Genomic DNA, 22,079 nt, shown 5'->3' on the forward strand with positions numbered 1-22,079 from the left:
ACTAAAAAGACAAGCACTATACAATTTAATTTTTCAATAAAAATTCATATTTTTGTTTTAATAACAAGTAAAAAAAGTATTTATTTGTTTATTGGTTGTTTATATTATTATTTTTATACTTCATTTCAATTTCTAATTTCCTTATTCTTTCATTCTGCTCCAACTCCATTTTTTTGAGTTCGAAATCGTTTTCGATCTTCTTCTTTTCATTTTCCAGTTTGTTTGCTTCAACTTGCTTCATCCAATTGAATTTTTCTATTTCAAATTGAAGCTGTTTTTCCCGAAAGCTCATTCTTTCAGCTTCTAATGTTGCCAGTTTGTCAATGGCAGTGTGTTGATGTTTGGCCTTAATTTTTTTTACAAACGGGCTGGCCGCAGATGAGCCAGATGCCAATAGAGATGTGTCATTTTCTTCCTCCGCTTCGGGTTCGGGCTCTTCCAAATCATGCACAACATTTTCAATAGAGTCGAGTTCCATTGCAGAGGAACTCATTACCACCACCTCAGCTTCCCTCTCCGTAGCAAAAATGTCCGCTAATTGTTTGTAATGCGGACAACTTTTAAGCACTTTATCTGTAATAAAGCAAATCAATTTAATTCCAAAGTTGATATTAAAATATATATGTATAAAATCTACCCATCACAGTCAGCTCCACATCGCCATCCTCTACTCCAGCGCCCGTGGAATTTAGCCAGTGTTCTGCCGACTTCATTTGGCTTTTTAAATAGCGAATCTTACATTTTAAGATGTTGCACGTTGCTTCAATTTTTGTCACTGCAAGCAACTTACTATAGTAAATTTTCGCTGTTGGTTTCTGAAATTAAAGGAGATGTGATTAAATTAAAATACATAAATAACTAATGTGTCGAAGACTAACCTCGACGTTTCGGTGATCCTGCATATAGGACAGCACGGCTTTGATTTCGGCTTCCGTCCATTTTTTCACCTCCGTTTCTCGCCGGCGCTTTCGTATTTCTGTAGACACTAAAATTATAGTATAAATAAATGACAAAATTGTATATTTGTTTTGCACTTTATCTTTTTACTTACTTTGATGATTTTTGTTGATTTTCGTTGATTTTTGCAGATTTTTGATTAATGTTGATGCTTTTGGATGCTTTTTATTCTGATTTTAATTTGCTGATTGTAAACAAAAAACAGCTGTTAATAGCAGATTTTCCAATAAGAAAATCTAAATGGAAATGCCATTCGCTTAGTTTTATTTATTTTTTGTGCTGCCATTTAGTAAAATTGCAACGACTTTCTAACACTGGAAATAAGCAAATAACCACATAATCTGTAAACAAGGGCCTAGGTTGGTCAACTTTGGTTATTTTGTCATACCGCATTTTGTTGTTGTTCACTTAATCACATAACCACATAACCCGATAACCAGCTTATCGTGAACAGCCTAATTATGTTTAAATTTGCAAAAAGATTTCGAAACAAATCTAAAGGGAGAAAAAATAAATATACGTATAAAAATTGAAAACAGACGTTCATTTTAGTTGTAAATGAGAAGTTATAAAATACAAGCTTTGACCTCACATACCCTCTTACCCCTTCAGCTAAAAAAAAAATTGTGTAAGTTCCTGTATTCTCTTGTACTAGAGATATTTTACGATTTATTTACGATTTTATTTTTAACTTAATGAGTAAAAAATTGCTTATTCGACATACAATAATGTTGCTTTTTCCATATAGTGAAAAGGTTTCATATGAGCAAGTTAGTTTGCTTATTTACGTACATTTTATAATTTAGATGATCCAGCGTTTGGATAGAATTTCTTCGAAGAATTTTTCGCCATATCCACCAAGGTTTGTGCAGGTTTAAATGCGATGCCATACAAATCAGCATATGACTTCATCTTTTCTACTAATTTTGATGCTGTGTAATGATCGACCCAACGGAATGGCCCTCCCGAGAAAGGTGGAAATCCTAAACCAAATACAGCACCAATATCACCTTCTAAAGGATTATCCAAAATTCCTTCTTCTAAGCAGAGAACAGCTTCATTCACAAAACGCGATACCATTCGTATAGTTAAATCTTCTGTGGTATTTGCTCCCTTTGAGACAAGAGAATATTTCTCTTTTACAATGGTAAGGAAATCCATATTTACAGGCCGACTGCCCTTTCCTTGAGTTCCATCGTATATAAATATGCCCTTTCCGGATTTCCTACCTAAAAATCCCGCTAGAACTAAATCTTGCAACAAATTCAAATTTCCTCCACTAAACCGTTGTCCGAATGCCTATAAAATGCATAAAGTAAATTAAATATTTTATATTTGCGTATATTTATCAGATTATTATAATACATAAAATTAAAATTGACGTGAATGTAAAAAAAACATTTAATAAATTAATTTTCATTGTAACTTACTTTGGCCAAATCGAAAGCAATGTGAGCACCCACATCAATTCCAACCTCATCAAATAATGTAGCAGCGCCTACTGGAAAACCAAATCGTTTTGTTAAATTGTCAAGTTCAGTTGGTTCCACGCCCTCCTGAATAAGCCTATAAATTAATAAAATATGTAGCAATTGATTTACACATACAGTTGCGAGCAACTAATTAACAACGATATATGTGAGATCTATATTAATTTTATATCTGCTAAGGTTTTAAATTTTTTTTATTTTTTTTTTTCTAAACGACCAATATGTCGAGAATATTGTGTACAAATTTTGAGTCAATTATAGTCAAACTAACGGAGCTACAGCGTTTTAAATGACCGGCCGTGATACCTGACTTTGAAACTTCAAATCGATTTTCCCGAAAACGTTATTTTTCGTGAACATTAGAACTCAAAATCTACTGAACCGATCCTTTTGAAAATCTGAACATTACTTCTTCACATAAATCAACAGGTATTCAGATGGAGTTTTTTCCATTTTTTTTTCTATTTTTTATTAACAAATTAACGGCGATTTTTTTTAACTAAAATCGTGCTTTGTACTTCCAAGTGCTGCAAAAAATAGAAAAAAAAACTCTTTCTGACTACCTCGAGAAATATCTCACCTTTAAAACGCATACCATTTTTTTGGTTTAAGATGATCCCGTAATGTTCACCGCTAAACCACTTTTATCAAGGCGCTTCTGGTAATTCACCGTCACAGGCTTATTTATTAATATTTTTCATTGAAAATTTTGCTAATATACTTCAAAAGTTGTACAATAATAAGTCATTAAATTTAATAAAATTATATTACTCATGTCGCCGCAAATAAACACATCATATATCTTTTTTTGCCTTTAAAACCTTCTAATTACATTAAAGGCGTATTTTACCTCTGTAGCAGCCGCAAATGGAATCTGCCTTGGGTACCTGACAATGGAACTGACTTTTCTTATTGACTCCACGTTTTTTATTACTTGATTGGTACCTGATAGCATTACGTACCATTGAGGATGAGCAACTAAGAATATTTTTGACTTCGACATAAGTTTTGCCTTCAATGGAACTGACTTTTCTTATTGACTCCACGTTTTTTATTACTTGATTGGTACCTGATAGCATTACGTACCACTGAGGGTGAGCAACAAGTAAAATTTTAACATTAAAACCAAAAACTTCAATTAAATAAATGAATTTCACCGTTATTTTCACAAAAAAAAAAAATTAGATAATTTTAATTTTTCAAACACTTCTTTCACGCATGTACATAAGTATGATCACATATGGCTATGAAATGAATGCCTAGCACTAATAAGAGTTTGACCGCAACTGTACATAAGCAAAAAACTTTATGCAAAGTAAATAAATAAAGCTGTATATGCATAAATTTATATTTTACAGCTTTTTGAAAATTGTATGTTTTTATGAAAACTGAAAACTTCTATAACTCGAAGTCTCTAACTCCAAATTTTGTTCATATAGAAAAAATAATTTTTTTGCAAATTTATTTCTTAAATATGTATTAAGTAATTTTATTCGGACTTTATGTACATTATTGACTATACTTTTGAAAATCTAGGGTAATTTTTTCATGCAGAAATATTGAAGCATAAGCCGGTAACAGAGCTTCTCCCAGAACGTCTTGAGAAAAAAATAATATGCGGTGTTCACCACAGCTCGGCTGGATATTATCCGAAAATAAAAAACGAAGGAAAATTAATCAATTAATGATCTAATCTTCCCCCCATCGTTCTCTGATAATTTTTTTCATTTAAAAATTTTAGGCGGCCATTTAAAGTGAAAACTGCTATTTTCCACTAAAAAATTCCTCCATTTTTGGGTGGAAAACCCCCTTAAAAAAATTTACTAAACGGTGGGAGGAGGTATTTTATATGTCGAAAATGTGTACAAAGTTTGAAATGAATCTGTCAAATAGTTCTGAAATGACTGTGAACACGGACTTTGAAATAGTAGTTTTGAGAAAAACGTGGATAAAAAAAAATTATGGTACATTGTCAAAAGTATTCTTAATAATGTACAAAAGGTCCGAATAAAATTACAGTCCGTATTTAAGAAATATATTCGCAAAGAAAAGCCATTTTTGTTTTCCATGAAAAGCTATTTTTTGTATTACGAACTACAAAAACACTAAAATAAACAGGACTTTTTGAATCTAGCTCCCCCTGGTGGCGCCATCTATGTGCATACATATATGTCGGTGCGTTGGAATTTGCTATCTTTATCGATCGTCCAGTGAGAATTTCATGACATTTCATTGTTTGGAAGTGAAGTTATTGCATTTTAAGTGTCAGTATGTTTGTTATCAGTGCGAAAATGAGCTTCGAACAAAGAGCCAACATTAAATTTTGTTTTAAAACTGGTAAAACTTTTACCGAAACGTTTCAATTGATGAAACAAGTTTATGGCGAGGATTGTCTATAGTGTAGCAGAGTGCACGAGTGGTTTCAACGATTTGAAAGTGATCGTGAGGACATAAACGGCGATCAACATGTGGGCCAATCAAAATCCGTGATCACCGGAAATTCCATCGAAACTGTGTGTGAATTCATCAAAAATCAGGAGAAATCATCATTGAAATTCATGGAAATGGAATTGAACATCTCCAAAACATCGATTTATCGCATTTTGACCGAACATTTGGGCTTACGAAACGTGTGTGCAGTGGCGTAGCTACAACAGAACAAATGTTCTGTCACCCCCCTTTATCTACCTACCTACAAGTTTCATGAGGTGGTTCGAACAAAAGTGATTTTTAACAAAATATCTTCGATATTAAGTATATAAAATTTAGGAACTAGAAGCCACGCAAATTCTGAAGTTCCAAAATTCTCACAAAACGATTTTTGAGGAAATTGATAGTAAATTTACAAGATATCTTATTAAAAGCCATAGAAAAAACCCATTTTCGCCCTACATCTTGTACACTTTTGACACAATTTGCAGAAATTTTTACCCGAATTGGAGTTTTAAAAAACAGTGATGATCGTTTTGCCGCCCCCCAAGACGTTGCGCCCGGACGACGGCCCCTTCGCCCCACCAAGCTACGCCACTGGGTGTGTGCACGGTTTGTTCCGCACAAATTGACTGACGACCAAAAATTGCTCAGAATCCAACATTCGAAGTAAGATTATTTGACCAAAAATCACATTTTAACCATTAACCATTCCCCGTATTCATCTGATATTGCATCGTGCGACTTCTTCCTTTCGGAAAAATGCACTTGCCCATGAAAGGAAATCGTTATGCAGACGTAGAGGCCATTCAAAAGGCTTGCACCGACATGCTTTTGGACCGTGCAAAAAGCCGTATTGAGCAGGAGACTATTTTGAATAAAATAAATTGATTTTGCCGAAAAAACCGTTCGTTCCGTTTTTTATTTAAAGTCCTGTTTATTTTGTATGCCCTGCTTGCTATTCCTTACTCTTGGCACAATTTTAGCGTTACTGCCGCTACTGCACCTGATGTTGTTTGTTGTTGTAGCGTAACTTTATCCAATTTGGCGATTGTTGTTATTGTATAGACAACAGGTATTTTGCTGTTGCTGCGTTGAAATATGAGCTTGCTGTTGTAGCGAAGAATTTGCAAGTTGGTGGGAAAACGTTGACTCGGACTATTCCCGCGCTTAATGGCTGGCGTGGAGTAGTTCTAGGAACGTTACAGTGGGCAGACTAATGTGTTAACTGTCCCCCTTCTAAATCAAGAGGACGGCGGCCGCTCTCATGATCTCGGCTACCGCTTCCTCTAACTAACATGCATTGGGCAATGCGGTTATGAACTATTTCATGTAGGTTTTTAATGTATCCAAGGTTCTTCAAATTAAATTTGCGCAAATAAGGTAGGCTTAAAATTTCCAAATGTTCGGTCAAGTTAAACTGTGCTGAAGGAATCCCATATCGGACCGTTGCCTTCACTTTTTCGTTAAAAAAAAGTCCTACCATTAATACAAATATCTCCTTCAAATGTCACTAAATAAGTAGCGGATATTGCAACCCATGATTTTTCTTCTTCCCCAACTTCGACTGTTTCGTCGTTTATGATAATTAAGCCATTGTCAACTTCGATAATATGATCAAGGTTATTGTAGGTAGTTTTGCATGCCGCCTTATTATTGTTGAATAGTTGTCTCACACATGTAGAATCCGTTTTTATTAAAAAAAAACTTGCAGATAGCGCTGCCGTGCAGTTTGTAACTGAAATTATCGATCTCCAAAAATTATTTTATCGACGTGTGCTTGCGGACTAAGCTAAAGTATGAAATAGAATTACTTACAATATTACTTAGGCTTACATTTAAAGTGTGATCAATATTTGAATATTGAAAATTCGTCTGTATCCAAAATTATGACATTTATAACATTCAATTTACCCAAAATTATGGAGTAAATGATATTATCCAGATCTGTTATAACTGCTCTACTCTGGATGAACGTCTATCAATAATTCGCATCAAAGCGAGGTTCTTCAACATATCGCTGTTTTGCGCCCGCGCCCGACGGAAGAGAAGGACGATGTGACCAAAGATGTATCATCGACTCGGCCATTTATTGCTGTCAAGATGCGATCCGGAGACCCGCCTCTGTTCAGCAAAAACCGCACGTCAACAAACACAAAGAAGGTTCGACGCCTAGAAACTGCACTCAAAACAGACAGCCGAGCGATTTTCTACATCTACGGTATAAGGGAAGGTAAGTACGAAGAGCTTGACAAGCTGGCCGACAGGGGCAATGCTTGAAAATTCTACGAAAAGATGCGGCTACTAACAAACATAAGCTTGATGAATCTAGTACTACAGAAAACCATATTTCCGGCCCCGACGAAGTCGATCAGCCTCAAACCCATTTGAAGATGCTTCCTCCTGGAGGCTGAATTTACCGATCGAGATAGATATATATATATAACTATATTATCTTATATATACATAAATTATATTTAGACCACTATATACTTATTTAAAGACTTGTGAGTTATTCAGAACTATACTTAAAAAGATAACCCCGTTTTGCTATTCTCTATTCTTTTTTGTAACAAAGTTTGGTTTACTTCAATAATTGAATCATCGCCTCGAATAACGTTGTAAGCGCCAAATTTGGAATTTTTCAACAGAGAAGAAAAACGTTTTAAACACGTGGATTCTTTTTTAAATAGTTTTTGCTTAAATATTTATTTCTATTACATCTTTTGTTAATATTTTACTAAAGTTTTAAACAAAAAAAATGTACAGTATTAACAAGGTTCGCTGTTTAAATTTTTTTTAATGGAATAACGTTGTAAACGCCTTGCTTGTAGCGACGATAACACGTTTTTCCACTACACGCAGCATCATAGCCGATGGCACTTACAACATTTTTCCACACTGATAGTGATAATTAAAATTTAAATATCGAGTTCAATTATACTGGTTAAAGGAAAATATAAAGTTTCAATAATTACAAAATTTACTTTCTTATTAAAATAACGCAATACCCTGCGTTATTACAGATTTTATTAAAGAACCAACATCTTCTGTGGTAAATAGTAATAATAAATTAAACAATAATGCTTCTATTTCAGTTTTTATTTCAATAAAGAAGAAGAAACAAAGCGGCAATTTAGTTTTCATGTAAGAAGTTGAAAATAAAAATAATAATTCATAATTTCAGTATCTAACTTAACTACAAATGGCCCTATAAAACTCAGCATCTTGATTGGGCAAATAGACCGCCATTGCTAACAAGTCTTTTTTCTTTTCAGCAGAAATCGCTATTGGTTTCTTTCGAAGAACTGGTAATTCATATGGACGTAATATATCTCGCGCATATTTCTGCTGACATTTTGACTTTTTCCTTAAGCTGTGACAATGCCATGGTTCGCCAGTACTGTGATTCATTCTGAGACGTAAAACTTGCATGTCATCTGCAGTAATTTGTAGCCATCTACCTTCGGTTATTTTGCACGTATTTTTGTTTAAATTTTTTATGAGAACATCAAAGTTTTTAAAGTCAATTTGAAGCATTTGATGCACCCTGAAAGGGTTAGAAGGCTTAGCTGATTTAATCATTTCGTGAACATCTTCTGTGGTATAAATCCGCACTGTTTTCTTTTTCCTTTCAATTAGAGAGAAATCTCTATCACACGGTAAAAAGCTGTGTCCAGAAACTAAAAATTTCTGATTAGCTTCAGAAAAGTATTTCATTTTTATTAGATGGTAAATTAAGGCGATCATGGTCCAATTATTATTTTGACCCACACATCTGTCGGACCAAATAATTAATTTTCTCACATCTCCAGCTTTTAAAATAGCGTAGGTGGAAGTGATGTGTCTTAAAATACATGAAGCGATTTCAGCTGCACCCCTTTTTGCAACTGTTTCATGCCAAGTATACATGTCAACAGTATTTTGCCCCAAATTAAGTATAGCGAAGTTGTAATTCGAATACTGCCGCTGATAAAAGACGTCCGTATGTGTGAGATTTGGAGTATAAATCACTTGCTGTAAGTCAACGCAGAGCGCAACAATATGGGAACTACCTAAAGCTGACTTTGTGTCATCACTCAGCTTAGAATATGCTTTTTCAGCCTTTTTGTGATGTGCCTCTGCCAGTTTCTCTATGCATCTTATTTTATTCTGGTCTTCAGCGGCAATCGTTTCTATATAATACTTATCGCAGAGCTTACAAGTGTCGGACCTTGGTAATCCAAATCGCAAACTGAATTCTGCGTTAAATATATCTCTGTATGTATTATAACTTATAGTGCTATCTGGATATTTTTCCTTGAATAATTTAAACATTTTTGTAATAGTTAAATCTGGATGGAGGCAATTTTTTTGAACTAGAACGACTGTAGTGACTTTCTTGACAAGGAAAGCTTTCTATGTGTTCCATGACACTTTTCTTTTCAGCATTAACGGTTTTATTCGGCCGATTATCATGCCGTCCGCGCTGATCACTCAAACTATCTCCCGCCTTCAGTTTTTCAACTAAAATTTGTAGTCTTCGTTGGGTCACTTGAAAGGTATGACAAATCATTTGTTTGCACACTCTCACTTTTCTCTCATTGTGCTGTGGTAGAAAATAGTTCACAGTTAGATTTCGACGTGATGTGCTCTCTGAAACTCTTCTTCTTTGCGGTTCTTTCAATTCGATTAAAGAGCGTAAAAAATTTGTTTGCTTGTCATAGTCCATTTGATAAAATTGAGAGAAATGCTTCTGAATAGTCTCCAATTTGAAGCTTGAGCACTGTAGATAACAAGCGCAGTTGAAACTCTGATGAATACAAAAACAAAACTGATATTGACACAGCTTACACTTACAACGTTTTTCCACATTACCGTTTCTGGAGCATTTTTTTTATGTACAACTTTTCCATTTCTTCCTGAATATGCTTCTCCACTATTTCTCAGCCTCTTATTACTTATATCTTTCCAATTTTCATAATTTATTTTACGTTTTTTTCCTTTATTGCACTTTTGAATGGTGCTCAACACCTCTAAATTTGCCATGATCACCAGCACTTAAAACGTTTTCCCACTCACTACTGACTTTGGGACGCAGCTCAATAGCTAAAAACTGATGGATATTGTAAAATTTTGCGCTCTCATGATACGTGAGAGCATTATTAACGGTAATTTGCAAAAAAAACAGGATTGCCAAAAAATGTCACTTACAACGTTATTCGAGGCGATGATTCAATTGTCCTCGATGCAATAGAAATTACTGTGGTGAATTTTGAAAACTTGTTAATGCAAGTTAAAAAGTTGTATTTATTAGTGGAATAAATGCCTATGTGCAATATTTCCTCTGTACGGGATCGTATCGAAGTCTTTCCTAACTCTGAGTTTGTCGGATGCCGGTCGTACTTGACTTCTTTAAAAATTTTGCAGTTGGCCATAATTACCTTTCATTTCTTTCACTTATTTGGAAACAGTAGTGGTTCAATAACTGTTTAATATTCTCTCGGATAGAGCGGTGTGCCATACTGTGTCCCATTCCCAGTATTTCGTGTTGATCTTCTTCGTTAAAAACATCATTAGCTTGTTTCATTGTGTGACGAAATTCGATTGACAATCTCATCCTGAATTTTGCACAAAATAGGCAAACTGCAATGAATATTGTTAACAATATCATGATTAACACATTCACCATTCATTTCTAGTAAATCCCGAAAATTTAAATGCAATTTGATGCCTTATCCTTGACTTGAAAATAATTTTTGCCTTCTTGGTTATGATATTTCCTTCTTCAAGAATTGTCTGATTTCGAAATGATTAACAGGATTTTTCACTTTTGGAATAACTTTTGTTAGAGATTCTTCACTATGCAGTGTAAAAGATGACAAATCCTGCTCTATTTCATTAATCATTTAATTAAATTATGTGAAAAGTCTTCCACAAATGCTCGCCAGCGCTTTATTTTTGTGTTTGGTTGCTTGTCCGAGACAGCGAAGGTCAAATGATATAGCAGAAGTATGTCCTCAGAGGATAAAATTCTTTTAACTTTTTCGAAAGCTGTCAACGCGTTGTTGTCCAACTCAATTCTAATATTTTTTTGATTGTTTGGTTCCCACATGAACGTTACCTCCCCTTAAGTATCTTATGAGAGGCTTAACTATAGAGGCATAATCTTTAATAAACTTTCTATATTAACCAGATAGCCCCAAAAATTATTGTAAATCACGAAGTGCTAGGTGTTCTATAATTCAGAATGTCATTGACTTTATTAGGGCATTTTTTTATCCCTTCCTTCGAAACAATAAATCCTAGAAACTCCACTTGTTCCCTAAGAAATTTAAGTTTTGTTAAATTTTTTCGATGTCTCTGTAATGATACTCCTCATTGCTACAAGACAGCATTTTCCTATTTCATCTTTAAGAACATCATCACAATATTGCCCTTTTGAAAATTTTAGACGCATTTTTTAGTCCGAAAAGGAGTCTACAAAATTCATACTTCACACTGTGTAGTATTTCGCCTGTCGTTGACAGACAAAAGTTTAAATCGAGTGTAGTGAATAATGCGATTTCCCCATGTTAGTTAAAATAACCGAAGTATCTGGAGGGAGATATCTGTTAGAAACTGTTTTGACATTCAGTTTCCAAAAATCAATTACCATCTGCATCTTCTTTCTCCCACTCTCGTCTATTCATTGTTTGTCGACAACCCCCATAGAATTACTATATAGTGATCGAGAAGAACGAATTATTCCATCTGGAAGTAAATTTTTAGTTTCCTGATTTATAAATTCTGAAGCGGCTATCGAGTAAGGTTATGACTTTGAATAAATCGGTTCATTATCAACTGTCATAATGGTGGCTACCACATTAGTGTAAAACGGCAAAGCCTCATCTGGGTTTGCGAAAACTTATGAATGTATTTCCAATATACATAAAAGAAATATTTCCCACTTGTCACTATATCATTGACGTTTTTACAGTCATAATAAGACAATTTCTCTGCACCACCCTTGTAGTAAAGGATTCCTATTTTTAAATCTCTTTTGCGTCAACGTACTTTAAGAAATCAAACCCAATAATCCCATCAAAGGTTTTAAGTTCGAAAAGAAGACAAAAAGGAGAAGTCCTTCTAATCACATTATTAAAACACCTTTTATTTATCATGGCAGTACAATGGGTGTATCCTACTTTAAATGAGTTGTCTATATTTCTTACACCTTTTAAATTGTCGTTGGGTTTAATAAACTTTTTTCCCGCCCCTGTCACATTGTGATGCATTATCATCAAAATTTTAAACCGAATCTTGGCTTAAGTGATTAACCCTCTGTATTTTTGCCATATTCTTTTTCTTCTTTTTATTAATTCCCTTTCCTGAGTGTGGATTACTATAGGCCGCCGGCCTTTGACTAAAGTTTTGGGATGCCATTCGGGTTCTTTGAAAATCCCGCTCAGCTCTCCGATCGGGGTTATAATTCCCTACTTGCCTGTAGTGCGATACATTAGGACCAACCTCCATAGGCGTCTAAATATTTTTTATCCACTTGTTTGTAATGAGGTGAGTGGTGTGGAGCAATTATCCTTCCAGCAGTTTTTCCTAAATGAGCTGCATCCATTCTACTATAGAAGGAGTTTGCAAAAGAATATGGAGCGTGATTTGCTTCGTTTCTTGTGCTCATGTCAAGGCACTAGGAATATCTTTGGGTTGCGACGAAAACATGATGTCGCTCATTGGCCTCCGCAAGCCAGAAACAAACATCATGCCTATATTTCTGGCAAAGTGACCCTATCAGTTCTTTTTAAAAATAATCGTTTTATTTATTATCAAAGTCAATTTATTTTCAACCTCGTCGTAAATCTCAGATATTGAAAGTCTTCCTTGCCAAAGAGTTAACATTTCTTCTTCAATCAAATAGACTGGTTGCTTGTCAGTATGTGTAAAATCTAACCGCGAAATAATCGCCTTAAAATTTTTGACGGTATTGAAACCTTGATCGGCCGAACTGACAATTTTATTCCTTATAATTGCTACCGACGTGGCATTCGTAGTTTTCAACGAAAAGGTAGTGTGTGTCGATCTTTTTTCACCGATCTTTTCGAAGATTTGGCGCATCCTGAATATCTAGTCAATTGTTGATTTCACGGCCACTCATAATACTCTCGCAAGACTCATCAGATTTCACCGCTTTAACTCCATAGTATTTTCTAAAGGGAGCACCCATTCTGGCCATTCCTGAACAAGGCGTAGAGTCGCTATCGCTATTAAATCGATGGGAAAGAATTAAAATTCTCCAGCATAACTTCAACCGTCGATGGAAAGAAGAATACATAAAGGATCTTCACAAAAGATATCGTTTGAAGACTCCTGAACAAGCGCCAAAACTTGGAGATTGCGTCCTCATCCATGATGACTGCCTTCCCCCTAACGAAAGGCGGCTTGGCCGCATAGAAAAGCTACATTACGGCTCCGACGGTCACATACGAGTCATTGATCTCCGTACGCAAAACGGAACGCTAACCAGACCGCTTTCTGCCAACCTCCGATGATCGCGAATCCGAAAACCGCAAAAAACCAACCGATATTATCGCGACACAATAAACCAATCAAATGAAAACGATCAAAACAAGAAATACGCCAATACAACCGTTAAAAAACAACAAACCGTCAAAAAATAACAAAGAATACTAACAAAAAATGGTCGATCAATACGACGACACATTCATGCCACATATCGTGGCACGATCACTAGGGTGGGTCGATTCCTGACTTTTTTCGATTCGGGATTTCTAATAGTGCGGAAAAGTTGCCTTAGAACTTCCTGATTCCAATGCAACTTTTTGTTTTGAGATCGGATTGCATCTTCAACCCCAACTCCGGCCTTGAAATTTCGGAAATTCGCCTAAAATCGTGAAATTAGCTACCTAGCACCTGAAATACGCATCTCATGGCAAAATGTATAAAACAAAAGTTATTTGTCACGTCATTTGCTACCGAAATGGTATATGTGATCATGGCCGTAGGTCGAACCGTTCCCGAGTTACGAGCGAAAAGGCGGCGCGCCACAGCGCAAGGTGAAAATTGTTGCAGCTCTCAGCTAACCTGTATTGGTCACCAAAACCCACCGCGTGGAGGTGGCAGCTCTTCGGGTTCCTCCCAAGCCCAACCCAACCAACCAGCCATATGTCAGGCTTGTTTTAGTCTGAATCTGTGTCAAATTTATTGATAAAATCAGATTTTATACTAAACTTTGGCACCTGTTGCCTAGATTTCAGTGTAGAGCGTATAAAACGATCACGAGATCGGGGGCCAATAACTTAAGAAGATGCCTCTGTCACCAGTTTGACGGTTCTCTCGCCTGCCACGGTGTGAGAGGTGAATACACTAAATTTCCATACCTCTGCAGTTGTCTCCCGACAGCCCTTTCATGAGTTCTTCGTTAGAAACTGATCAAAGAACTGGTGGAACAGTCAAGGTAATAGTCTTCCAGTTAATCATATCGTAATAATTATTAGCTTTGAAATTCAGCTTTGGCATTTTATTACATCTAACCCTTCCATTTACAGTGTCAGACTCTGCTTCTCTGGCTGCCAGTAGAAGGTCAAGGGCCAACTTTCTGACTTCTATCCGTTCGTCAGTCATCATACTAAAGAGAATGTTTTCTGGAAGAGCAAAGAAAGCATTCTGTGGAACGAATGAATCGACAACCTTACGCAGTTTAGCAGGTAAGTATCGCGACCTTTGAATTGCAGCATAGAGATGGCGCGAGCCATCTTTGATTGAACTGTTGAATCTTATTGAAAACCACAAAGGTGAGTAAACTGTAAGTATGTACTTGACCAAAATCTTTATTTCCTTTGTTGGTTTGTCAGTAGAAATGTATAATCTCAGAATTCAATTTGCACAGGTGAGCCAGCGAGATTTGCACATGTTACCTGGATGCATCGACGCTAAATCTGAGGAACATTCACCGGAAATAATAGCTTCTGATATTTTATAGAGATAAGCTTGGTCTGTGCTAAGTTGGGTCGGAATAATAACCTCAGAAGGTAATTGGCAGGATGGAAAACTTTCAAATTTGACAACAGGCAACTTCTCACAATCAGGGAGCAGTTTACCTATGTCGCCAGAGAATGTATTTGGACTCTTTGAGACACCATCTATGTGTTCGAAAAGAGCACGAAATGGAAGTTCGTTGAAATGTAGAAGACAAACAACCCACTGTAATGGCCTACCTATTATTTCTTCTAGTTTCCGAATGATTCCACCTTTCCAACCAGTGTTCGTCTTGGTGCCATCAGCACTGACAACTTCTAGATGTTCCACATCAACTGAATTGTCTTGTAAATGTTGCCATATAGCTTGGGTCTCATCCTCAGCTGACCCGGAAGGAGAGGTGACGTGGCCAAAATAATGACAACCAGGTTCCGCTATAAGAGAAATATGTTCCTCTTTGACAGTGCCGCGGTAGTACTTTTCACCTTCGCTGACTTGTGTAAGTGTATTGTCTTTGCGGCCGTCAAAATACAGCCCATATACAGAGTCAATACTTTCGGTGTTTTGGAGCTTAACTCCAACATTTTTTTTTGCCCGACTAATCTTGCATTTGTCAGTGACAAAGCTACCCTGATCCTCTGTTATCAAACCTGCTTTTTTGGCACCCAGAAAAGCAGATGAAACAATCAAGGCACCCAGAAAAGCAGATGAAACAATCAAGGCCGCTGCTCTATCACTTACTCCAAATCTTTGGGCAGCTATAGCAGTGTGTTCTAATACTAGTGTGTTTTGTTTGGTTTTAGAGGATGTAAGAGAAAATTCATCATCAGCATCGTTTTTGGAAGAATCCATGTGCGACGCACCTACATTGTTGTCGTCTGTATGAGAGTCTGGCTGATCTGAATGGTCACGTGTTCTAGCTGATACTTTTCTGGTAAGTGTTGATGTTGAATGACGTTTTGAAAGCTTTTCTTTACGTTCATTTTTCTTTGTAATCTTTTTTTGTTTCAGGTAGATCAACACTTCAAATGCGACCAATTCTTCTGGTTCTCTGGTCCAAGAGAAATGGTTGTTCATTGATAGGAACTTTCCTTTCCTTTGGACAAGTGCAAGAAGAAAAATAAATGCATTTACAAGCAGCGATGTCAAATAATTTTCCGGTAGAAGAGCCAAAGTCGTCTCTTTTAGAGCTCAAACCTATTGGGTTCCTTAAAAACATTTGTTTAAGAGTCAGAAATTTCTTATGGTATGTAGTGAGCATTTGTACAACTCTGATGTGTGAAACTATCGGAATAGATGACTTTTTGAAAGTAATTTCAACCTTTTTTGCAACTATTTCTGTAACCTCTTTACTCCTAGGTTCATAGTTGTCGCCTTGGAGTCGTCCTATACGAAATCTTTCAAACTGATAACACAAAACATCCTGGTAAGTCGGTAACTGGGACTCAGAGAGATTGTACGGATATATGCCAAACACAGGACATTTCTGTCTATATTTAAATTTAGATACAGACATTTTGAGTTCTGTGTTCTGTTGAGAGAATATAAGTGATAGCACTCGGCGAAATCAACAAGAGTGAAGGAACTCGATGAAAAAATATTTATGTGGAGACCAGTCCGAACGTGTCGTATGGCGCAGGGAAATAAATGTAAGTGATAGAACTCGTCGAAATCACCGACAAGAGTGAAGGAACTCGATGAAACAATATTTGTGTGGAGACCTATCCGAACGTGTCCCTTGGCGTAGGTGAATGAATGTGACTGATAGCACTCGGCGAAATCAACGTCAAGAAGTGTGGCCGCAAGCCGATTTTCAGCTTGCGCTGTGGCGCGCCGCCTGTTCGCTCGTATCTCGTGAACGGTTCGTCCTACGGCCATGATCACATATACCATTTCGGTAGCAAATGACGTGACAAATAACTTTTATTTGATACATTTTGCCTTGAGATGCGTATTTCAGGCGCTAGGTAGACAATTTAACGATTTTAGGCGAATTTCCGAAATTTCAAGGCCGGAGTTGGGGTTGAAGATGCAATCCGATCTCAAAACAAAAAGTTGCATTGGAATCAGGAAGTACTAAGGCAACTTTCCCGCACTACATATTAGAAATCCCGAAACGAAAAAAGTCCGGAATCGACCCACCCTAACGATCACCCATATCTAATTGTATGACAGATTTATCATTAAGAATCGCCTTTATACAAAGATTACCATGGACGTAGATACGCCAGGGTTAGCCACGCCAAGCGTTCGGTCGGCTACCAGCGTGCAACGCACCGGGCCTAACCCAAGCTGCAGTTGCAACAGCCGCGGTAACAGCACCGGCAACAGCACGTGCAACAGGCCACCGTTCCTCACGGATTCGACCATTGTGGGATATTTAGAGGGATGCGGCCATTACAACGACAGCAAGTTGGCCAAGCACATGGGCACTGTCAAAACTGCGGCCATTACAACGACAGCAAGTTGGCCAGGCACATGGGCACTGTCAAAACTGCTTATCGCAGAGGCATAGGCTTCAAGAATGTGAATCCAGGGGTCTGTGCCAAATATGCAACAGGCCGCATCACACGCTGCTACATCGCACACATTACATACCCATCTTCATAATTTATTATTTTTTCTTCGCATTTATTTTCAACTTTCAATTATCAAAAAGTAGAAGGTGAGTGCCGCGAAACCCTACAATTAATACAAAACGAATTAGTGATGTGTTAGTAAATAAAAAAGTGGAAAATATAAGTGCAAAATTAATTGTACATCGAGAAAATACGTAATAAAAATATGTAGTGGTAATTTTCAACTTTAAACTCGAATATCTCGAAAACAATTAGCTTCCTGCGGCTATAATTATATATATTCTTGATCTGGAGAATCTCCCCTATCCGACCAACCCATTTTATTCCCGAAATCCTGGGACGGTATATTAAAGCCGACCCAAAGAACAAACTACATAAACAAGTGAGTAATAAGATATACGTACCTGATTCCTTCATACAAAATAGTTGATAAAATACGTGTTGTATAAAAGCCAGGGCCGTCGTTTACTGTAATCACTACTTTTCCTTGTTTAAGGCCTACAGCCACAGCTTTAGCTGTAGTTTCCTTAGAAGTTTTCGGATGTGTAATTATTTCGAGTAATTGCATTTTGTCAACAGGTGAAAAGTAATGCATGCCTATCAGATTTTCAGGTCTTGAGCTGACCTCAGCGATATTTTTGATAGGTATTGCACTTGTATTGGTTGCGATTATGCAATGAGAAGGCACTATAGACTCCAATTCTGAAATTACTGCATGCTTGACTTTTAAATCTTCAAATACGGCCTCGATGACTATGTCTGCATTTTGAAACTTTTTATAATCGAGTGTAGGTTTTAATTTTGATATTATTTGATTGCATTCCACTACGCCCATTCTTTTTCTCTTCACTTGAGCGTCTAATCCTTTCTGGATTTGTTCCACTCCCCGTGCTAGTCCTTTAATGGATGTGTCTTTCATAAAAACTTGATATCCATTGTTAACTGATACTTGGGCAATGCCTGCACCCATAAGGCCAGCACCTAACACCCCGACAGTTTTAACTTCCAATTTTGGCTGTCCAAAACGATTCTTTCTACATTCAGTTTGACCACGAAATAGGCTAATAAGGCCTTTTGACTCCGGAGTCATAGCAAGTTCTCCAAATGCTTTGCTTTCAGCTTCATATCCAGCTGAAGTTCCTTTTTCAATACCTGTTCGAATAACATCGATTATTTTCAAAGGTGCGGGATAAAGGCCGTTTGATAGACTTAAAACTTGCTTTTGGGCAGTTTTGAATATATTATTTCTAATGAAATCTACGCCCATAGAGGCCTTCAAAACTTTATCCATCAAACTTTTACTTCCACGATTTACCTTGATACGAAAAGTTACAATTTATGGGGCGAAATACATCATATACAAACCTTTAATTTTTCTCTGGCAATATCTTTTGCTACTTGGATAGCGATTTTTTCCAAATATTGCATGGTATTTTCTTCATTTGGAGCTAATCCTGGCCCTAGGGGATTAACTAACAAATCTACCAATCCTATTTTTCTCGCTCTGTTCGCTGATACACGTTTTCCTGTGAGACACAAATCTAAAGCTGTTCTCACGTTACTAAGTTCCGAAAGCCGAACTGTACCACCAGCACCAGGAAGAAGACCTAATAAAACTTCCGGTGTACCGAGTTTTGTTGTCCTTGATGTTGTTGCTATACGAAAATGACACGCCATAGCTAATTCAAAACCTCCTCCGAGACATACTCCATTAATAGCAGCCACAATGGGTTTTCGGCTATTTTCCATTTGATGAAAGAAATCTTGTCCTTCTCTCGAAATATTTGAAGCCTCTTCCAAGGTCCTACATTTTTCAAGCATGCTTATATCAGCTCCAGCAATGAAGCACCCTGGTTTACCAGAAATTACCACAGCTGATTTGATAGCGCTATTTGTTTCGAGCTCTTGTAAAATTGACTTTAGCTCAGAGGTCATGGATACATTTAAAGAATTAACTTTTGCATTTTGTAAATCCAAAGTAACAACTAAAACGTCATCTACAATTTTTGTCCGTAAGTCTTTTGCACTCCCATCCTTAACAATGGTAGAAGCAAACTTTTTTGTATTCATTAATCCACCTTTATATAAAATAAATATAAATTAACAATATATTAAAAAGTACATTCACACCATTAAGTAAGGGTCCAAAGTCCGAAATCAAATTCTTACCAAATCGGCAAAATAGATCTGTCCTTGACATGAACTTTGGAACTCTCAATAGTTGATTAGCTGCCATATCTTAAAATTTCGTTTTTTCAATAATTTAAATTAAACTAAAACTATAGTACACAATCTGCAATATGAATAAAGATAACATACACTAAAATAATTCAATTATTCTGAGTGTACTAAATAGGCTTGTCGAAAAAATATCGATATATCGATATAATTTTTTTAATGTATTGATATTTTTGACCGATATTTATTGTTTCGATATATCGAGGTACCGATATAATATTATAATTAAGTTTTGAAAAGGTATAAAAATCGATATTTTTATGATCAAAAAATTCTAAGTCCTTTTTTATACTAACATTTTTTAACTTTTTTTGTTTATGGTCGACTCGATTTCCTGCTTTTTTAATTTAGTACTAAAGTTGGCTTTTAAGTTGGCAACTTTGTCTGTCAAGTGTAAATGTCATTTCAGTGTCAGTGTCTGTAATTCAATTCAACTGTCGTCTGTCAGTGTCAATCTGTTATCCGTCCCGCGTATTATAACCTCAACGCGAGCCCGAGCGTATTTCTGTTTTTTCTTTATGTAGTTCTCAAACAATATAACTAAGTAATTCATCGACTGATACTTGAAGCGAACGGTTGTGTTTTTGTAGTGCTTTTGATGTTTTTTTTTTGCTATTCTCTCACACCTTTTTCGTAAGTGCATTCTAACTTCTAGAACTTTCATTTAAAGCAAGTGTTAAAGACTGCATATATTATAGTATAGTGAACAACAAACAACATGCCCCAGGGGGACACTCTCTTGGTGATAACAGATTATCTCTGTTATGAACAAGTCCTAAATCAAAAAGAAAAAAATACAAGCATTTCCCAATAACGATTTCCCAATAACGATTTCCCAAGCCTTCCTCCAACAACAAAAGATAACCCAAGATATTTAGTGCTGAGTGCAATGAACTCTCAAAAACCCATAAGCAAATATTCGTGTTTTGCGGTGCACAAAGCGTTAAAAAATATAAGCAACGAAATAATAAACATATCAGAACTTAGAGACGGAAAACTTTTATTACTAGTAAAAAACAACAACATAGCTCAAAAATGCATATCAAGGAAAACTTTATATGGCATATGTGATGTAGAAATAAAACTCCACAACAACCTTAACTACACAAAATGAACAATCTACGCACCATGCCTCAATGAAATCTCCGACGATGAAATCATTGAACACTTAAAAGCACAGGGAGTTGTATCAATATTCAAATTCCCTAAATACATTAATCAAAAGCCAGTACCTAGTGGAGTCGTTCTCCTGACCTCTGATAAATATCACCTTCCTGAAAAAATTGAAGTGTCTTGGTACACAACTAAGGTAAGGCCATTTTATCCAAACCCTATGAGGTGCAAAAACTGTCAACTTTTAGGTCACACCACAAAGCGATGTACCAAAGCCGCTGCTTGCGACAAGTGCGCTCTCCCACCTCATCAACCATCCCCTTGTACTTCCTTTTGCATAAACTGTTCAGGTAATCACGCATCTTCTGACAAAATATGTCCCAAATTTATACAAATGAAACAAATAATAACCATAAAAACAGACAAAAAGTGCTCCATGCGAGAAGCAATAAAATTCCAAAAAAAACCCAGTTTACTCCTGCACTCAGTGAAAACTTTGCTACATTCGATAGTATGGCAAAAAATGCGACCAACAACGCAGAGGAAAATAATACCTGAGACAGACGTGTAGTAACAATACCATATATGGTACAAATACCATATGTGTGTCACCAAATACCAGTAAAATACCATATGAGCAATGTAGTATTTTGCTGGTAACAATACTATGATGTTTCATTGTGGTATTTGTATAAACACAGCTAAAAAGCAGGTAACAAACTTTGCTAAAAGCTTTTTCACAAAAGCTCTTCGAAATAATCCGTCAAAATGACTTAAAAAATTAATTATTGAAATAGAAAACAAAATATTTTTCAAAAGTTTTCTTCCGGAAAAGCAGACAATGCCTCCTTTTATGTGAGGATTCTAGAGAGACTTTAACCAAATCGCTTTTTCGCGATGAAAATAGATTAACTTTACAGTATTTGAAATATTTATACTTATTTTTTCCATAACACACATCTACATACATATTTATTGTTTACATTTTTTTTTGAAATATTTAATGCCTATGAAACAGAGATAGTATTTCAGTTTACTACATTGCCATGTGTGTCACCAACGTAGTAAACAGAATACCATGATACCTTTACTATGGTATTGTTCCTACATGTCTGTCTCAGGTATTACAAATTCTCACAAATCTCTTCTACAGAAAATATTCCTTCTATTACAAACAACAAACCTACCATCAATATGCATAACGAATCACAAGATAAAGAAGTAAATGAAAACAATTACACCACAGCAAATGTAACAGGTGCAACAACAATAGTATCAGTCGATGACTCTCAAACCCACGAAA

At 36.1% G+C, this 22,079-nt stretch overlaps 3 protein-coding genes across 3 annotated transcripts; all 3 read right to left on the reverse strand.

Annotated features, from left to right (window-relative positions):
- Positions 1-55: 55 nt before the first annotated feature.
- On the reverse strand, positions 56-1,496 carry LOC126764898 (uncharacterized). Its single transcript, XM_050482576.1, has 4 exons — positions 1,052-1,496; positions 879-985; positions 638-815; positions 56-573 (listed from the first exon to the last, which is right to left on the reverse strand). Coding segments are annotated over exons 1-4 (771 nt in total). The 5' UTR covers positions 1,053-1,496; the 3' UTR covers positions 56-88.
- Positions 1,497-1,590: 94 nt separating this feature from the next.
- LOC126764840 (trifunctional enzyme subunit alpha, mitochondrial) lies at positions 1,591-19,784 on the reverse strand. Its single transcript, XM_050482422.1, has 5 exons — positions 19,595-19,784; positions 18,791-19,503; positions 17,830-18,740; positions 2,388-2,523; positions 1,591-2,256 (listed from the first exon to the last, which is right to left on the reverse strand). Exons 1-5 carry the CDS (start codon positions 19,659-19,661, stop codon positions 1,753-1,755), a joined length of 2,331 nt encoding a protein of 776 aa, XP_050338379.1. The 5' UTR covers positions 19,662-19,784; the 3' UTR covers positions 1,591-1,752.
- Positions 2,530-17,819, reverse strand: LOC126764871 (uncharacterized). The gene is made up of 2 exons (XM_050482511.1): positions 10,301-17,819; positions 2,530-7,001 (listed from the first exon to the last, which is right to left on the reverse strand). The coding sequence occupies exon 1, from the start codon at positions 15,921-15,923 to the stop codon at positions 14,745-14,747; it is 1,179 nt and encodes a 392-aa protein (XP_050338468.1). The 5' UTR covers positions 15,924-17,819; the 3' UTR covers positions 2,530-7,001; positions 10,301-14,744.
- Positions 19,785-22,079: the final 2,295 nt, after the last annotated feature.

Source organism: Bactrocera neohumeralis, unplaced genomic scaffold, assembly GCF_024586455.1.
Source record: "Bactrocera neohumeralis isolate Rockhampton unplaced genomic scaffold, APGP_CSIRO_Bneo_wtdbg2-racon-allhic-juicebox.fasta_v2 cluster10, whole genome shotgun sequence".
NCBI lineage: Eukaryota > Metazoa > Arthropoda > Insecta > Diptera > Tephritidae > Bactrocera > Bactrocera neohumeralis.